The sequence below is a fragment of the Dromiciops gliroides genome, chromosome 2 (assembly GCF_019393635.1).
Source record: "Dromiciops gliroides isolate mDroGli1 chromosome 2, mDroGli1.pri, whole genome shotgun sequence".
Lineage (NCBI taxonomy): Eukaryota > Metazoa > Chordata > Mammalia > Microbiotheria > Microbiotheriidae > Dromiciops > Dromiciops gliroides.
The window spans coordinates 297,092,261-297,111,883 of record NC_057862.1 but is presented as its reverse complement, the minus strand read 5'-3'; the positions used below and the strand labels follow the sequence as shown (position 1 = coordinate 297,111,883).

Sequence of the window (19,623 nt, the reverse complement as noted above, 5' to 3'; positions counted from 1 at the left end):
CACTTAACCCTCATTACCCTGGGGGGAAAAAAGGAAGCTGTTGTAATAGTATAGGTGAGAGCTGATATGGACCTAGGTTAAGCTGGTAACTATGAATAGACTGTATAACTCTAATGAGTAGTTGGAGATGTATGACTGGAGCTTGGCAGGCATACTAGAAATTGATATAGAGAACTGTGAGTCATCTGCATAGAGATGATAATTGAACCCATGTGGCTAATAAAAGCACCAAGAGAGAATGTAGCCAGAGGAGAAAGGGGCCCAGGACAGAGCTGTGAGGTATACCCAGTAGGTGTGGTGTTTTAGTGGAGGGGGTGGGGAGTTTGATGAACCAGCAAAGGAGAGTTTCCATAGTGTCATTGAATGGCTTACCTTAAATAAGATAAACTGGAAAAGAAAGTCTCCCTACATGAAAGCACCATCTCTGCCCTTCTCTCAAACCTTTCAGTTGTCTTGGATAACCTTTCTTTTAATACTGGCTTCCATTCATCTAATTTCCCCATTTCCAAGGCTTCAAGGCAGTATTGGCTATGTCTCTGTGCTTCCCCTTGTGGTTCTGGTCAGTAGCCATTCAATCCCGTCATTTTCATGACCTCCAGGAAGTCCTAAAACATAGGCAAGAGAAGGAAGAAAGGCCAATCTTAGATGCCTCAATGCACACATCATGGCCTACCCTATTCTATCATACAACCTCATACCCCAGAATATATTCAGGGTAAAACAATTTCTATTGCCCTGATCTGCTTTAGAGAAAATCCTAGTATTCTGATTTCCGGTGCAACTTGGTGTATCTCACAAAATCTGTTATGTATTCCTCTGTGAAATCTTCCTGGAACCTGGCATCTCTACAGAAACAATAAAGGCTATACAGAAAACACTGGCTATATTCACATTAAAACTAAATCTATCTCTGAGCACCTATACCCATTGTCCCTAGTACCACCACTGAGATCCAGAGATGGAATGTGGCTTTTCCAAGGTCACACACAATCATCACTGCCAGAGCCAGAACTCAAAACTAGGTCCCCCAACTCCCAGTCAATAACTTCTTTCGCTATACCCCACTGTATCTTCCTAAAATATAGCATCACTTTAAATAAGTAAGAAAAAATTTTCTCTGAAAATATTTGCTCTGGCATTATCTTACTAAGACAATAGACCCTTGTTTCTATTTGTCTAATATGAATAAATATTTATGGCTATTAATTTATATTTCCTTTTAATTATTTTAGGATCCAGCACAGTCTTCTGGTTTTCATCCTTCAGGGTCTGTCATTGCAATTGGAACACTAACTGGAAGGTAAGATTAATAAGTGCATTTCTTTTTGTTTCAGCAGTTCACTGAAAACCAGATTTCTCCCAGAAACATAACCCAATTGAGCACTTGACAACATTTTCTTAGAGTCTATTGGCTTTACCAAGAACCAAGTACAAACTCACAAGCAAAGCTCACTGTACATAATTAACTTTTTTCTTGGTACCGTTTTTATAAACATCATCTTCTCTGCATATTCCTTATTGTTCTTTGTTATCATAGGAAAGGGATTTCTGAGTTTTTAAATCAAATATGTTTTTCATTTATTTTCCCTGTCAAAATATAACACTTGAGATTTGTCTTTATGGAAACCAAAAAATGATGGAGAAATATTGACCAGTTGTCTCAAGAATGGACTTTAATAAACTCAACAGAGCTTTTTTAAAGACAACTTACCACATGCCTGTGATTCAAACCATGTTTTACCAGATACTTGCCCTGACTTTGGGTGTGCATCATGATACCTAGGTGGCTAACGCTAATCTTGCCTGATTAACATTTTTCAGTTATCAGTGGACTATATGTAATTGTATATAGTGATGACAAATGAGGAAACTGAGGCCTAGAGATGAATTCGGAAGACTTAAGTTTCTTTAAACCTGGACCTCCCCTTTCAAACTGTCCCTTTGGTTCCTAGCCTTTTCATTGGTTTAAGGACATAATGTGTGCCAATATATTAGTATTTTAAAAGAATATGCTATAGTCAGCTTCACTCTGCTCAAGTTTTTAAAATACTGCAAGTTAGAGGGTTTGTTAAAGGTAAAATCGTTGTTATAAACAATGTCAAAAATAAGAGCTTGTAGGATTTACAGTTGGATAGGTCCTTAGAGATTACCTACTTTGACAGCCCCTTCATTTTACAGATAAGAAATCTGACATCTCAGAAGGGGAAGTGAACCACCCCCAGTAAATTATACTATATCTTTGAGTTTCTAGAATTTTCCTTTAAATGAAAAGAAAATTTAATTAAACTCTCCTTCCCATTTTAATTACTGCATTTGGCAGCAAATGCCTCTCTAAATGACACTGTTGATTACCATCTCTTCCTGGATACTCTTTCCTCTCTAGTTTTTGTTAACACTCCTCTCTCCTGATTCTCCTCCTCTCTCTATGAATACTTTTTCCCAGTTGCCTTTGCTGAATTTTCATCCTGTTAATGGCCACAATCAATATGCCCCTAAATGTTTTCCCTGACTTATCTTCACTTTTCCTTCTATACTATCTCATGGTGATCTCATCACCGCCCATTGGTTCAATTATCTTTCCACAGATGATTCCCAAATCTAAATATCCAAACCTTATCTCTTTCCTGAGTTCTACTTCTGCATTACAAACTATTCTAGACACCTCAAACCTGATATTCCATGGGCATCTCAGACTCAACACGCCCCAAACAGAACTTATTACCTTAAACCCAAACCTTCTCCTCTTCACAACTTTTCTGTTAGTGTTGAAGGTACCTCTATCCTCCCAAGCTCAGAACCTAAATAGAAATAGATATAGATTTAATTAGTTCTTGGGCAAGTCACTTCCTGTTTAGGGCCTCTTCTGTCTGGTCCTGGGCAATTAATTGCTTTCTAGTTCATCTCTCTTTTTTTTTTTTTTAGTGAGGCAGTTGGGGTTAAGTGACTTACCCAGGGTCACACAGCTAGTAAGTGTCAAAAAACTAAAACATCGGGGCAGCTAGGTGGCGCAGTGGATAGAGCACTGGCCCTGGAGTCAGGAGTACCTGAGTTCAAATCTGGCCTCAGACACTTAACACTTACTAGCTGTGTGACTCCGGGGCCGGTGCTCTATGCACTGCACCATCTAGCTGCCCCTAGTTCATCTCATAGATACAAGATATTCCAATATAAGAAGTACTGGGGGGAAAAGTCCCTGAGTGAATTGTTCATTACACACATAGCATGTATATATCTTACATGTACATAATTATTAACGTGTTGTCTCCCTCATTAGAATGTTAACTCCTTGATGTTAGGGACCATGTTTTGGCCTTTATTTATATCCCTAGTGCTTAACACCATACCTGACAAATAATAAGTATAAAATAAATGCTTTGGTGTATTGCAAAATTTAATCTCCATATGAGATTCTATATAGTCAGCCAAGGCCTCAGGAGGGTTGGACACAGGGTGGGGTAGCTCACTGGGGGCAGGAATAGCAGTTCACCAAAGATGACTTCGAATTACTTTCTTGTTTTACATAGTGAAGATCTCATAGATGACATGTACTAGTAAATTTTTGTTTCCCAGTCTACACAATTAATTGTTGAAGAAGCAACAAGATATTATTATTTATTATCTCTACCTTTGATTAAGACAGCTGATTAAAACAGCTAAGGAAGGAGAAAAGGAAGTGGCAAGAGATCCTGACTCATACCCATGGTTAACTTTAGGCTTCTGCCAATGGAGATAAAGGCCTTGATTAAATATGAGTTCATCCCTTACATGGGGATACATAATCTTATAGCAAGACTCATGGGAAAACAAAGAAGATTTGACTTTTAACTGTGCTGAGCCAGTCTCTAGACTTTAAAGCAGTAGTTCTCAAATGTTTGGTCTCAGGACCCTTTATACTCTTAAATTATTGAGAACCTCTTTATACTCTATACATTTTAGGAGGCAAATAATGTATTAGTACTATTATTAAAATAATTTTTAACTAGAGGAACCCTTCAAAGGATGTTAGAGATCATACTTGGACAACACATGATGAATCACACCATAAGTGGAAGGAACAATTCACACAGGGACTTTTGTTTAGTGTTTCTTATACTGGAGTGTTTTGCATCCATGAGAAGTACAGGAGGTACTTGCCTAGTGCTAGAATAATTCCTAAACAGCAAGTTAACTTGCTCAACAGTAGAGATTTGAACCTAAGTTCAAAGTTATCTGACTTCAGATGTAGTGCTTTTTCTACTGAAGAGCTGAAAGCAGACCTGAAAGTCTAGTTCATATTTAAGGAGATAGATGGGAAACCACTCTGGGTTGTGAAAAGTCCTCAACTTCAGTTTCTCCACCTGTAAAAAAGAGGTAATTCGATTAGATCATCACTCATTTCTCAAACCTCTGAAATTCTACATTTCTATAATTAGAACAGAAGGAATGTTTTCTGCTTGAATAATTTTGAAACTTTAAAAACCCTTACACTACATGAATACTAATACTTTTGAACGGGGTATATTACATTAGTTTGAAATTTTGCATAGTATGAAATTTTTTTAATTGGATTTTAATCTATCAAAATATTTAATTTGTCCCAAATTGGTACATATTTCCCAATTTCCTTCATGTCAAAAACACAATGATAATTCTCATTTCCCTTGTGTTTGTTTTTCCTTCAAGAAATATATTTCCATATCATATGCTGAGCATAAAAGATAATTTTATTTTACAAGAAAATAAACCCTAGTTTAGGCTGTAAAATGATGTGATATTAGTAACCAAGTAGTTTCACATTGTTAGGAAATGTTTACATTCAAAAGCTACTTGAAATAGAGATTTAGAGATCTTTCCCTTTTACAGAGGACACAGTTATTATTGTGACTCTATTAACTTAGTTTAATAAATCTACTTTAAACTTTCTTATGCAAGAACTTAATGCATTTTTCTTCTGTTTTCTAACAGGTGGTTTGTGTTTGACACAGAAACAAAAGATTTAGTCACAGTGCACACAGATGGAAATGAACAGCTGTCTGTAATGCGTTATTCACCAGGTTGGAAAAGAATTCACTGTTAAAACTTGAGCTTATTGTCTATGTGTAATCACTTCCCTTTACATTTACAAGTCCTATGAAAGTCAAATTTAATTGGTGCTTGCACTTGTTGTGGGTCCTAATAGACTTCTCATTTCTCTAGCCCTTTTCTCTTAGTTCTGAATAAACTATATGTAGTTTAAGACTTTTCAGCTGGACTTTATCAAGTCCTTTTAAAATTTTTTAAAAAATTTTATTGATGTCTCTTGTTTTATGCCCTAGACATTTTATATAAACCTTCTCTCTATCAAAGAATATTCAAACACCTATTCACATAGCATCTCTGTCTGACTGTACATACAACAATCTGAAGGAATAATCCCTTACCTCTATACTGAGATGAAGTATATTTTATCATCTGTCTTTTGGGACCAAGATTGGTTACTGTATTGAATCTGAAACCTGCTGCCTTTTAGTCTTGTTTTCATTTACACTACTGTAGTTACTATGTATACTTCCTCTGATTCTGCTTTCCTCACAATTTATCACTTCCAAGAAATCTTCCCATGTTTCTTGAAATTGTTCATATTCATCATTTCTTACAAAGAAATAATATTTTATCATATCCACATACCACAATTTGTCACATTCCCCAAGTGATGGGCAACCACTTTATTCTCCCCCCCCCTTTTTTTCTATCACAAAAAGCTGCTAAGAATAACTTGATACAGTGAAACTTGAGATTGTTTTAATTTTTGTTGTTGTTCATTTAGTCATGTCTGACTCTTTCTGACCCCATGGACCATAGCACACTAGGCCTTTCTATCCTCTATCTATCACTTGAAGTCAAAGTTCTTGTTCATTGTTTCCATGACACTATCTATCCATCTTATCCTCTGCTGTACCCTTTTCCTTTGCCTTCAATCTTTCCCAGCATCAAGGTCTTTTCCAATAAATCCCATCTTCTCAATATGTGGCCAAAGTATTTAAGCTTCAGCTTCAGTATTTGACCTTCCAGTGAATAGCCTGGATTAATTTCTTAAGGTATTGACTGATTTGATCTCCTTTTTGTCCAAGGGACTCTCATGTCTTCTCCAGCATCATAATTTGAAAGCATTGATTCTGCCACACTCAGTTTTCCTTATAGTCCAACTCTTACAACCATATGTTGCTAGTGGAAAAACCATAGCTTTGACTACACAGACCTTTGTTAGCAAGGTAATATCTCTGTTTGTAGCATGCTGTCCAGATTTGTTAAAGCTTTCCTTCCAAGGAACACACATCTTTGAATTTCATGGCTACAATCACCATCTTTGAGCCCAAGAATATAAAATCTGACACTGCTTCCATTTCTTCTCCTATTTGCCAAGAAATGATGGGACCAGTTGCCAAGATCTTAGGTTTTTTTGATGTTAAGCTTCAAGCCAGCTTTTACTTTCTACTATCAGAGTGATATTGTCTGCAAGAGCTATACAGATTCCTTAGGAGACAAGTAAAATGATCTGGTATTGCCATCTCTTTAAGGACTTGCCACATTTTGTTGTGATTCACACAGTCAAAAGTTTTATTGTAGCCAGTGAAACAGAAGTAGATGGTTTTTTTCTGGAACTCACTTGATTTCTCCATAATCCAAGCAAATGTTGGCAATTTAGTCTCTAGACCCTTTACCTCTTCAAAAACCAGCCTGTTCGTCTGGTAATTCTTGGTTCACATATTGCTGAAGCTTAGCTTGCAGAATCTTAAGCATAACCCTGTTGGCATGTGAAGAGTGTAGGTGTTTGGTAATTTGAACCTTGCCCTTCTTTATGATCATAAACTGAACTTTTCCGATCCAGTAGCTACTGTTATCTTTTCCAAATTTGCTTGCATATTGAGTGCAGTACTTTAACAACATCATCTTTTAGGGTTTATTATGCTAATTCTCATCACTTTTATCTGTGAATATTTATTGAGTCCCTACTACGTTCAGGAGGCTGGGCTAAGAAAGACATGTAAAACATATGGGTCCTATCCTCAAGAAATCATAGGATTATGGATATAGAACAGGGGTTCTTAACATTTTTGTGTGTCCTGGACTCCTTTGGCATTCTGGTGAAGCCTATAGACCCCTTCTCAGAAGAGTGTTTTAAAATAGTTATCATAATATTGAAAAAAAATTAAGGACCCTAGGTTAAGAACACCTGATCTATGGGGCAGCTAGGTGGCGCAGTAGATAAAACATTGGCCCTGGATTCAGGACCTGAGTTCAAATCCAGCCTCATACACTTGACACTTACTAGCTGTGTGACCCTGGGCAAGTCACTTAACCCTCATTGCCCCACCCAAAGGAAAAAAAAAAGAACAACTAAAGACTTACAGTCTAAGTGAGGAAACAGAACATATACAGTAAAGGAAATAACAGTATACAGTATACAGATAGTTCTTGCCTTGAAGGACATTGGGTTTTATCCACACCAGCCACCTCCTTCCAACAATATAATAGGAGCATAATGGTGCCTGTTTCAGCATAAACATAGAAGAGGTACACAGTGGAAAAAGCACTGGATCTAAGGTCAAAGGTGCTAGGTTCAAATCCCACCTCTTATCTTTGCCTGTGTGACTTTGTCCAAAGTTCTTAACCTCCCTGGGCTGTAGTTCCCTCATCAGTAAGTGAGGGTGGTTAAACTAGAAGTCTTTTGTAGTTCTTTCCAGCTTTATATCTATGATCCTATGATCCTAAAGTCTAAAAGACCCCCCCCAATCTAATTGTATAAAATGTAAAGGTTTTGCATAAACAAAATAAAACTGGAATAAAACAAAAAGATACATATCAGGAAAAAAATCCTTGCATTAAATGTCTCTGATAAAAGCATCAGTAAGAAATTTACAAAAATGTATAAGATTAAGGGTCATTCCCAAATAGAAAAGTAGTCAAAGAATATGAACAATTATTTTTAAAACTGCAAATTATCAATAACCTCAAAATAGATCCAGAATCACTAAAAATTAGAGAAATGATGTAAAATCATGAAAACCAGTATGCAGAAATGTGCATAATAAATGATATAATGAAGATAACATTAAATGTCATTAAATGTCAACAAAGTTGAGTTAAGCAATCAACAAAAAAGCAATTATTAAACACCTACTATGTACTTGATAGTGTACAATGTTGATACCAGATTTTTAAGTTAAACCTTGCATATTTTTGTTAACAAATGGTGAACTATGAGAATAATATGTACTATCATTTCAATCATTCTGTTATGTGATTTTTCTTTGTTTTAGAGTAATCTATTTTGTTGAAGAAGCAGCCATTATTTGTGTATGTGTCTACTCAAAATATTATTGTTTTTATAACAAGAACATTAGTTGGTGAAATATGGTTTTAAAAGATTTATCTGTTTGTACTCCAATCAGGGGAGCTTTAGTTGACAGTGACCTGCTTAAAGCCAAGGATTGGATTTATCTACATTGTTACTATTATTGCTGATAATTATGGTGTCAATAATAATAATTCACATATAGCATTCTGAGGTTTGAAAAAACCTTTACTTAAATAATCCTATAAAATAGGTGATGCAAGTGGTATTTCTGTATTTAAAATGTAACAAATGAAACTAAAAGAAGTTAAGTAAATCTTTATCAATGATGGTTCTGGAACCTAGGTTTTTCTGTCTTCAAGACCAGTGCTCTTTCCACTACATTATACTTTCCCCCTGTCTACCCTGGGTATATTACCTCAGATAGAAAGACAAACCACACTGCATTTTGGTAGATTTAAGACTCCATTCAACACATAAAAGCTTTTTTTTAAGTTTTATCATCATGTTCTGGATCTATTGTCAATTAAACTGCCATTTTAACAGGGTTAAAGATACTTGAGCTCTCTATCTAACAAGGTTCTTGTGAACAAAGTCCTTTGTAAACCTTTCAAATGCTATAGAAAAGAATTAATAGTAACATCTTCTTTAGTAACTAGTATACATTTAGCCATAGTATAAAGGAGGTAACTCTAAAAGAATATTATCCAATTATCACATCAACAGTGAAATTCCATGTAAAAATTAATTTCTAAAAGTATACTGAAAATTTATTCTCTTATTTCATACTATCAAGACACCATTCATTGAAATGTCACTGGAATTTGACTATTATTTAGATTCTGAAGATCTAAATCTAATGGAATAAACTAGAAATAACCTAGTCTAGAAGTCAAGATGCCTAGTTTCTAGTACAGAGATTGCCGATAACTAATTCCATTTGCTGAAGAAAATTATCCTCTTAGAGCCTCAGTTTTCTCATATCTCTAATAATTTAGTTGTACTTATTCTCTGTGGTTCACTCTAGTATAAAAATCTATGATCAGGGGTCATAAAGTTAGATTTAAAAATCAGAAGGGTCTTCAAAAGCTACCTAATCCAACCCCCTAATTTTTCAGATAAAGAAACCAAGGCTTAAACAAGGTAAGGGATTTGCCCAACATCATACAGCTAATAAGTATTAAAGGCCCATGATGGATAAAGTCAGTCTCAGAGAGGAAAACTTGCCCAAGGTTACAAGTAGTTGATGGCGGAGCTAAAATTTGAACCCAGATCTTCAGATTCTAAATTCATTGCCCTTTTTAGTCCACCACAAATTACCAAAAGTAGCTAAAATTTGAGACTAAAATGAAAAATTGGGATAGTCAGGGTGTTTTTTTAAAGCTCTGATTCTTCTATCCCTTCTTACCAAGGATGACTAAGTGGATAATGTACCAAAGGTAAGTTATTCCCCAGAAATAATTTATACTTTGAAAGAATCTGGTAATTATCCATAAGAGAAGAAATAATTGTCTGGGGGATTTTGTTTAAATCTGCTAGGGAAACTGTAATAGTGGCCTTTATAAATTTATGGTTTTATACTTGAAATGTAATTATAATGCACTTTTCTTTATAGATGGAAATTTCTTGGCAATAGGTTCACATGACAACTGCATCTATATATATGGTGTTTATGACAATGGGAGAAAATATAGTCGCATTGGCAAATGCTCAGTAAGTGCCTTTCTTAGTTTGTGATAAATAAGAATGAATTATTTTAATAGTCAATCTACTTTGAATTTAAAATGTAATGGCAGTGAAACTAATAAAAATAACTTCTCTTTCTAGGGTCATTCCAGCTTTATTACTCACTTGGACTGGTCTGTTAATTCTCAGTACCTTGTGTCTAACTCAGGGGACTATGAAATTCTTTATTGTGAGTAAAATGAATTCTTTGGGGGGTAGAAATGATAAATGCAGTTCACTACAGAATAAGCAACAAAGATAGAAACACTTTACTTTGCTATATGACATAGGGCAAGCAGATCATCTCCCCTCTTGTGACCTCAATTTCCTGATATGCAAAGTGATGTGGTCAGATGAGGTGATTTCTAAAGTTTATTCCAGCTCTGACATCTTATAATTCTTTCATGCCAAAAATGCCTTCTAGCAGTGACATTCTATGGTTTTGATTCCAGAAGTTTAGTACTAATATTTCAAGGTTCTATATTCTAGATTCTCTTCTAATTCTTATATTTTATAAGTTTGATAGATTTGTCACCAATTAATTAAGATATTACATTTGGTCAAGAAAGAAAAACTGTTCACGTATGACATTAAGTATTCATTCTTTCTTCAAACAACTCCCACTATGGCAGATTAGGATAGTAGAGTCAGTTTTTGCCTCAGAAAGCCCTGGGAATTCTGTCTAACATGTACTTTCTCTGTGACCCTGATCAAGTCTTGTAACTTCTGGGTACCCCAGGCAATTCTCTAAGATTATAAATTGCAAAGTAGTTGCTGATCTGCATTGGTTGAGAGAGTTTCCTTACTAGCAGTGACATACGCCCAATGAAATCACAAAAGTATGAACTACAGAATACCCAGAACTGGGGGAGATACACAGAAAAATAAGTCTCCACATGCCTTAGTGTTCAAGAGCTAGCTGGTGTGATCGCGGGGTGGGGGGGGGGGGGGGCGGAAATGCATCTCCAAACAGCAGTGTGATGCAATGGAAAAAAAAACTGGATTTGAAGTCAAAGGACCAGAATAAGAGTGGCTTCGTTCTTTGCATTTGTATCCCTAGTACCCAATACAATAATATCTCACCCAGACTAGGTGCTTAATGACTGATTATTTGGATCTTGTAATTTATTTTGTAATCAAAACTTGCAGATGCAAAGAAGGTGAAATATGGTTAAAATGAAGATCAAAGGCATCCTTACAGGAAATATAATGCCCAAAAAGGGCAGCAAAAGGGGTAGATGTGCAATGGAATAGCCATGCAACAAGTTTTCTTGCTAATAGTACTTAAAAAAATAAAAGCTTTTTCATCCCCCATTGATAAGACTACTCTTCCCTCATCTGCTATGATTCTGTGTTACTGCCTTACTCTCACAGTAGCACTATTCCTCCCATCTCCTTCTCTGTCCCTATACCACTAGCACATCCTGGGACTAACACTTGTGCTCTCTTGGGCCTTTATTTGAAAAATGTTCCTTCTCTGGTTTTCAGCACTAGTGCAGTGAAGCATATGAATACCTTACAGAGAGTCAGAGAAGTGTCACAAGGATAATAAAAGAATTGGTGAATATCTACAGTGCAGGGATGGAACTAAGAACTGAGGAAACTGGGGGCTTGTTGGATAAGTCTCCTCATTGATGTTAGCATAAGAAACCAACTACAAAGATCCAGCACTCGTGAAGTATTGATAAATGTTGAATGTTGTAATCAAATAAATTTTCAACAGAGTTAACTTGTCACACATTTAATGTAATGCAAAGACTTTATGGTCCTGTATGACAATTGTGCACAAATGGTGACTGCTTCCCATAAATGACTATCATCACCACTTTTGCACAACTGAACCAATCATTTCTAGGATTCACTAGGGGGAAAGAAGAGGCAACCTAGACAGATGAAAAGCTACTCCTAAGTCCCACTAACTTTCTCCCTGCTCTAGAACTCATGAACTAGGACAAGAGTCAGGGATACCTGCTCCCAGATATTGAAAGCCAAGAAGGAACAAGATTTCCAAGTCACATCTGGATTCAAACAGAGCACCTATTAAATTAAGTTTGTCACCCTTGGCCTTAGGTTCCAAGGAGAAAGCTGGTAGGAAGAGAGAACACAGAGCAAGAACAAATTGTTCTTTCCAGGAGGGAAGGGAGTTAGTTATATAGTGTGTGAGAAACTGGCTGAAGACTGCAAGATTCCTCTCTCCTCTTGCTTCCAGGAGCAGTGTGATATAGTAGAAAGAGTACCAAGCCTGGAGTCAAGAAACCTTCGTTTAAACCCCAGTTCTAATACTTATCAGCTCTTTTACCTTACCGAAGTGACTTCACCTTCTGAACCTCAACTCCTGACTCCAGGCCCAATATTCTTTTTAGGACATTACACTGCTTTAGGAGAAGATAGACCTAGGTAGAGGGAGAGGAAGGCCTCGGGCAGTCAGAGGACAATGAGAAAACTACATACTCTGAGTGGTATAGGAATGAGGAGGCCAGAAGATAGGGAGGAAGATAGAAAGGGAGGTGAGAACCAAACAAGAAATGGTCTTACACTTAACTGTGAGAGATTTAGGTTAGGTATTAGGAATAATTTTTAGTAGTGACTATTGGTACTACATGGAATTGATTATTCAAGGAGATTGTAAAACCCCTTTCTGAGGAGAACAGATAGAAATTCACACCTGAGGTCATGAAGGCAGGGGATGAATCAATTCCCTTTCAGTGTTTCATTTCATCTTGTCTATTTACAGCTTAGGCCATCAATTCATTTCTTTTCTTTTTTAGGGGTCCCTTCTGCATGTAAGCAAGTTGTAAGTGTGGAAACAACCAGAGATATAGAATGGGTTACATATACCTGTACTTTAGGATTCCATGTCTTCGGTAAGTTTCTTATAAACGCTATTAAACAATAAGAACAAATCTCAGAACGTTTGTCTATTCATTTTCCAACAACTTTTTCCAATCAATGCAAACTGTTTCTCTGAGTCCTTATCTTCCTTCCCTTTACTCTCTCCACCCTGATTTCCAAACCAACTTGAACCACTTGTTTGCCTAAACTAGCTTTCTACCCCAATTAACAATTAGGGTCAGACTTTACCACTTTGGGGTCCTGGAAAATTCTGGTGTATCAGGTTAATCTAGCTTCACATCTCTCCCCTGGGATTTCTGCAGCATCCTTCCTATGAAGAACCTGAGAAATGACTGAAATTTCTTAGATCCAAATTTTTTAGAATCAAATCAAGATGAGCATACCAGGTGATATAATATCATTCTCTATATAGATTATTTATCTAAATTAGATTAAAATTCTTGAAATGGGATAACATTTCATTTCTTTATATTTCATATCTTCAAGTTCTGTCAATTCTATCCCATAACATGTCACATCCATGCCCATCTCTCAGTGGGGCTTGTTATTAACCTGTCAGGAGGGGCCATCACTTTACTTTTGCCCCAGGCCCATCCCCGCAGGAATTGGGTTTGGAGGCCTCCTCACCCCTAAACCTCACACATAGGGATTATACCTTGTGTCACCAATCCATCTTTGAAAACAAGATACCTCAGCTCATGTTATCACTGTTCCTTGAAAGGGTGTGCTTCCACTCACAGTCATTGTGACGCCATAGCTCTCTTCCCTGACTATCTCTCTATGGCTTGTCTCCCTGTTTAGAATGTAAGCCCTTTAAGGGAAAGGGCTGTCTCACTCCTCTAACTGTATTCTTCCTAGTTAGCACAGTCCCTAGCACATAGTAGGTGCTTGGTAAATATTTTTCATTCACTTATTCATTCATCTCATCAGATATCTAGGTTCAATTATCGTCTCTACACAGATGACTCCCAAATATATGAATATGTTATATATGGATTTTTATATATGTGTGTATGTATATATGTATGTGTGTATAAATGTGTGTGTATTTATTCGTGTTGGGAGGGAGTGGGGAAGCAAGAGACAGAGCTTAAGTCCTAATCTTTCTAGCATGACATCACCACTTGTCTTATAGATGAGTACATTGCAAATATAAGTCTAAACTCTAACTCTTCATCTCCCACCCATACTAACCAAACCTGTACCTCTAAACTTATCTAGATCTGCTGAGAGTGCCAGCATTCCTCCAGTTTCCCAGATTTGCAACCTCCCTCATCCCCAGTATGCAAGTTGCCAGGGTCTTTTTTTATTTTACTGTCACCATATGGCTCACATCTTTATCCTTTTTATCTGTTCCCATTGCCAGCACCCTGATTCTGGACATCTCACCTAGACTATTGTAATAGCCTCCTACTTGGGATTTTTGTCCCCTCTCCATCTCACCCTCCATGGAGCTGCCAAATTAATCTTCCTAAAGCACAAAACTGACCATATCACTCCACTACTCAAAAATTTGAAGTGGCTTCCTATTTCCTTTCTAATAAAATTCTAACTCCTCAGCCTGGTATTTAAAGTCTTCTTCAAAATGAATCAGCTTACCTTTCTAAACTTATTCCATATGACCTCTCTTCACATTCACTACCTGCTATCCAAATTGGCCTGTTTACTATCCTCTCCCCTCTCTCATTTCTGATTCTTAGAAGCCTTACCTTCTGTCAGGACTTAGATTGGGTGCTGTCCCCTTAAAAATCCAGGTAGCACTGCTCTTCCTCTCCTCAAAGTATATTTATTTACTTACTTATGCACAAGTTGCATAATGTATAAGTGAAGTGACCGTTTCCTTTTTTGTGTCTTTTTATCCTTAGTTCCTTGCACATAGTGGGGACTTAATAAGTATTTGAATAGAAATCTTTGCAAATTGGACATGAAAGTCCTTGTCTATCCCTACAGTGATGCTGTGAAGGTCTAGTATACATTGTAAAAGCACAATATAAATATGTTGTTGCAGTTACTCAGATTTAATTCTTTTGATGGGATATGCTTGAAAGTATTATAAAATATATAAATATATTACAGTTATTTAGAGAGGAAAAAATAATCATCATTTATATATCACTTTGTAATTATTACTTTTCATTTTCTCATTTGATCTGCCCAGGAATCCTGGGAGATAAGCTAATCAGAGATTATTATCCTCAGTTTATATAATTAATCAACAAGTATTTATTAAGTGCCTGTGTGCCAGACATTGTGCTAGTCACTGGGGATACAAATACAAAAGTCAGGTGGTGCCTTTCCTTAAGGAGTTCACATTCTAAATATGAAGAAACTGGGACCCATAGAGTGGACAATACATCCTGCTGCTTAACTAGCTGTATGACATCAGATACATCATTTTCCCTCTTAAATCTCAGTTTTTCCATCTGTAAAACAAGTGGATTGCACGATATCATCTCTAAGGTTCTGTCCAGCTCTAAGATTCCATAATCAAAAACCTGCCTTCCAAACCAAAATTAATTAAAAAGTCTTGAGTCACTTGGAAAGATTTACTCCATAACTATTAAGTCATAAAGTAAGGGTGGGGAACCTAAAGCCAGTTGGGATTAAATCCTTAGGGGAAAAAGAATAGCATCAAATATGAAAGGTTGTTTTTTCCACTATATGTGGCAAATATGAACCCAAAGATCTCACAGGAAAGAGGTTATGATATGACCCCTGACTTCTGTGGTTCCAAGTAGCTTTTATTTCTTGTTTGATGTTAAGAAACTTGTCCCTCCCTGAATTTTTGAAAATAGGCTATATGGAAAGATAGAAATAGGTGTAGAAGTTGTAGAAGTTAGACTTGCCTTCTCAAGTCCTGGATCCAAGGCTGAATGACTATATTTTTGGTGGTATTAGCCCAAAAGAGTAAGTATATAAAATATGTCAATGCTCTGCTCTATTTCAGGAGTATGGCCAGAAGGCTCAGATGGAACAGACATCAATGCTGTTTGTAGATCCCACAAGAAAAAACTTTTATCAACTGGTGATGACTTTGGCAAAGTACATCTCTTCTCTTATCCCTGTTCACAGTTCAGGGTAAGGTGCTGCTTTAATAACCACATTAATCTAATGCTTAGAAGTACTCTTCAGGGGAAGTTCAGTAATCATCTAGCAAATAGGGAAAGATTGGTGGCTTGGGACCTTTTTAACACCCTCATATTTTAGCACATGGGAATTTGTCTCTTATTTGTACTTACAACCCTCCCTGATTATGGAATTGCTTTGTATACATTTCAAAGTCTTGGCTAGCCAACCATCTGCCAGAATTTGGCAATGATTCTGCCTAGATTCAAGGATGATGACCCAGAGCAGACAATCTCCAACTTTCCCAAAACAACCCATACACTCTGACATTACAAAAGTCATGTACCCTGCCACTACAAAAACCACAAAGCATTGGAATGAATAAGAAAGATTGTAGTTAACAGTGTTTTCACTGTCATTATTATTCATTAAAACAATCCCTGTCAGTGTTACAGAATGTTAGCTGATTTGAGATTGTTTCCCTCATACATAGTAACACTTAAGAAATTTGCTTTAGGGGCATCTAGTTGTCAAAGTGGATAGAGCACCTGGCCTGGATTCAGGAGGACCTGAGTTCCAATCCGGCCTCAGACATTTGATATTTACTAGCTGTGTGACCCTGGGACCCCAATTGCCTCACATACACACACACACACACACACACACACACACACACACACACAAAAAGAAATGTGCTTTACATGGAATTGAATTAGATTTTTTACAAATTGGAGGGAGAAGAAAATCCTAGTCTTATATAGCAATTTAAGGTGAGGCAGAGAGTACAAATGTTATCTCTGTTTTATGAATGAGGAAATGGAGATAAGGTTGGGAAGGGAGCAAGCAGTAATTAAGCACTTACTGTGTGCCCAGCACTGTGCTAAGCACCTTACCAATAATTATCTCATTTAATAGGATTTGGAGGAGATGACTTCTAAGATCTTTTCCAAATCTAAGTTTCTGCTCTACAAGAATTGATTGATGGAACATTATAGTATATTGGAAAGAGTGCTGGATTTGGAATCAGAGCACTTGAGTTTGAATCCTACCTCTTCTACCAGAAGCCTTTATCAGTCCCCCGAGTATAAGTGCCTTTACTCTGTTGATTACTCCAACTTATTCTGTACATGTGTGTATGTATATGTATATGTACATAGTTGTTTTCTTGTTTTTCTCCCAAGTTAGACAGCAGAGATTGACTCTCTTTAACAGGAGAGATTGACTTTTTGCCTTTCTTTGTTCCCCCAGCATTTAGCACAGTCCCTGCCACATAAAAGACACTTAATAAAATATTTATTGACTGACAGACTACCTTGTGACCTTGTCGAGTCACTTTATCTTTCTGGGCCTCAATTTCCTCTGTAAAATGATGAAGTTAGATTAGATGGTCTCTGAGCTGCCTTACTGCTCCAAATTTATGGTCTCATCATTATCTTATAAATGATATAGTTGTGCTGAGAACAAATATAAGTATATTTTCTAGAGGTGGTCCTCTTTAAACAAAGCAGGGCACACTTACTGCCTAATAAATGTTTGAATTAGATTGAAGTATTGCCCATTATAAATGTTCTACAAATAATATTTTACTTTCATATTGCTTTGTAGGCTCCCAGTCATGTATATGGTGGACACAGTAGTCACGTAACTAATGTAGATTTTCTATATGAAGACAGCCATCTCATCTCCACAGGTGGAAAAGATACAAGTATTATGCAGTGGCGAGTCATTTAGTGTGGACTTTAGCACTGATACACATTGGTAACCATGTAAAGACGTCCTGTGTAGGCTGCATATTGAAGATCCCTATGTGCAGTTGAGCTTGGTCACTGTGATTTTTGTTTTGTTTCGTTTTAAAAATTTCTTACAAACCTCAGGAAAATTTTGCCCTCTGCCAGTTACCTTAGCTTAGTGATTCAATATGTGTCACTTTGGGAAAACAATTTCTATCTCTTCTTTTTGTTGTATGATACATAAAACAGTACAAAGTTAATATAAAAATGACTCCACAGTTTACGATACAGTGATAACAGCAAAAGTAACTGGTAAATACTTAGTAACTTTTCTATATTCTACAAAAATGGTCACAGAATGCCTTTTTAAAAAGTATATCTATATAAATATATATGTTCTTTACTAATTCACCATCTACACTACATAGATCTGCCTGTTTCAAATATTTATGGTAATACTGAGGTATTGAATTGTGGCTGTTGTTGATTAACTTGTCGGAAAAGAATAAGCCAACTTAGAAGCTACCAAGTGACTGACTAGCACAGTTGAATGCGGGCATATCACATGGAATAGAATTAAGTGGTTCCTCCAAAACAAGACACTAGGCAAAACATTACACAGGGAAGTGGGTTACATGGAAATAATGCACAATGGGGCAGAGGTGCCATGTTGCAACAGTTTTGTGACATTATGGTGGGGTTTTGTTATAATGTACCAGTGGACGTAATCATGAAACATTGACATTAGGGTGACATTATTTGTGCTATGCCTGTATTCAGTTTCATTTGGTTGCATTTAAGGTATGGCTTTAAAGTCTCCTGGGGTAGGAGGAGGGGAAGAGATGAGGAGATCATGTCCCTTTTTTGTTAAACAGATTCTATTCCAAATTCATTTAAATATATCAGCAGGGTATGCGAGTATTTAACTGATTCCTATAAACTGTACTGCCTAACCAAACTAAAGCCAACCTTCTAACATGCATATAAATCATATGTTCTGTGTAACCGACCACAAGCCCATTAATGGTGGAGACATGTAACTACCATAATCTGTGTATTAATTGGCATGAAATGGTATTGTACTTGCATAGGACTTTAGCAATTCATGATACATGGCTAAGGCTAGGCTCTACTTTTTTATGCTTATGGATAATTGTATATTTGTATTTTAAGACCAAGTAGATCAAGTGAAAAGGATCTCTTTTTAAGTGTACCATAAAGCTATAGAGGAAGATGGAAGTCTTGAAAGGCTACATGAAATATTAATGTGCAACTTCTGGTCCCTGTCTTTTGTGCATGGGTGGATATTTATAGTATGAAATAAGATTGTGGTTTGCAATGACGTAATAATGGAGTTGGCATAAATCGTCAAGAAGGCCTTATCAATCTTGATTGTGTGACACAGATTGAAATTTATTGTTTACATTGGGGAATGTATCTAAGATTTTAAAGTAGAAGAGTAATTAGCAGACTCTTGAAAGATAATATTAAATTTTTTGCTTGTTCCAGACAAGTAAATGTGTTGAATTCTTTGATCTCTCCAGCACTGGTTTTTTAGAGTGGTTGATGAAATACAAGAGAAGCATTTTTTATTATTACATCTCTGGCCTGCTATATTGAAAGTGCAGGTCACCAATAAACATCGTGCATCAAAAAGGAAGTGGTTTGTTTGTATCTTTACTATCTGTCTGTTTATACAAATATATTCTCCACAATCCAGGAAACTAAAAGTGAATTTCTTATCCACTATGCGGCTTAAAGGAAACTAATCTTATCCAAGTCTTGTCTTAGTAGCTACTGAAATATTTAATTCTTAAAATGGTAGTGAATAAATTATAGTTACTTAAGTTATGAAGTTAGCCATCACCTTTGTAATGTCAGTTTTCATACAAAGATTATAGGAAATCTTCCATTCTTATGGACCATGTGCTGTGC

General features: G+C 36.4%; 1 protein-coding gene across 5 annotated transcripts in view; it reads left to right on the top strand.

Moving 5' to 3' along the window:
- EML1 (EMAP like 1) overlaps window positions 1-19,330 on the top strand; it is a 195,756-nt gene extending 176,426 nt beyond the window's left edge. For all 5 annotated transcript variants that reach the window (XM_043987720.1, XM_043987719.1, XM_043987718.1 and 2 more), the window contains 7 exons: window positions 1,233-1,300; window positions 4,945-5,033; window positions 9,930-10,027; window positions 10,142-10,229; window positions 12,808-12,903; window positions 15,840-15,970; window positions 17,564-19,330. In XM_043987720.1, the coding sequence (XP_043843655.1) occupies window positions 1,233-1,300; window positions 4,945-5,033; window positions 9,930-10,027; window positions 10,142-10,229; window positions 12,808-12,903; window positions 15,840-15,970; window positions 17,564-17,689 (696 nt within the window). In that variant the 3' untranslated portion in view covers window positions 17,690-19,330. The remainder of the gene's footprint in view (window positions 1-1,232; window positions 1,301-4,944; window positions 5,034-9,929; window positions 10,028-10,141; window positions 10,230-12,807; window positions 12,904-15,839; window positions 15,971-17,563) is intronic.
- Window positions 19,331-19,623: the final 293 nt, after the last annotated feature.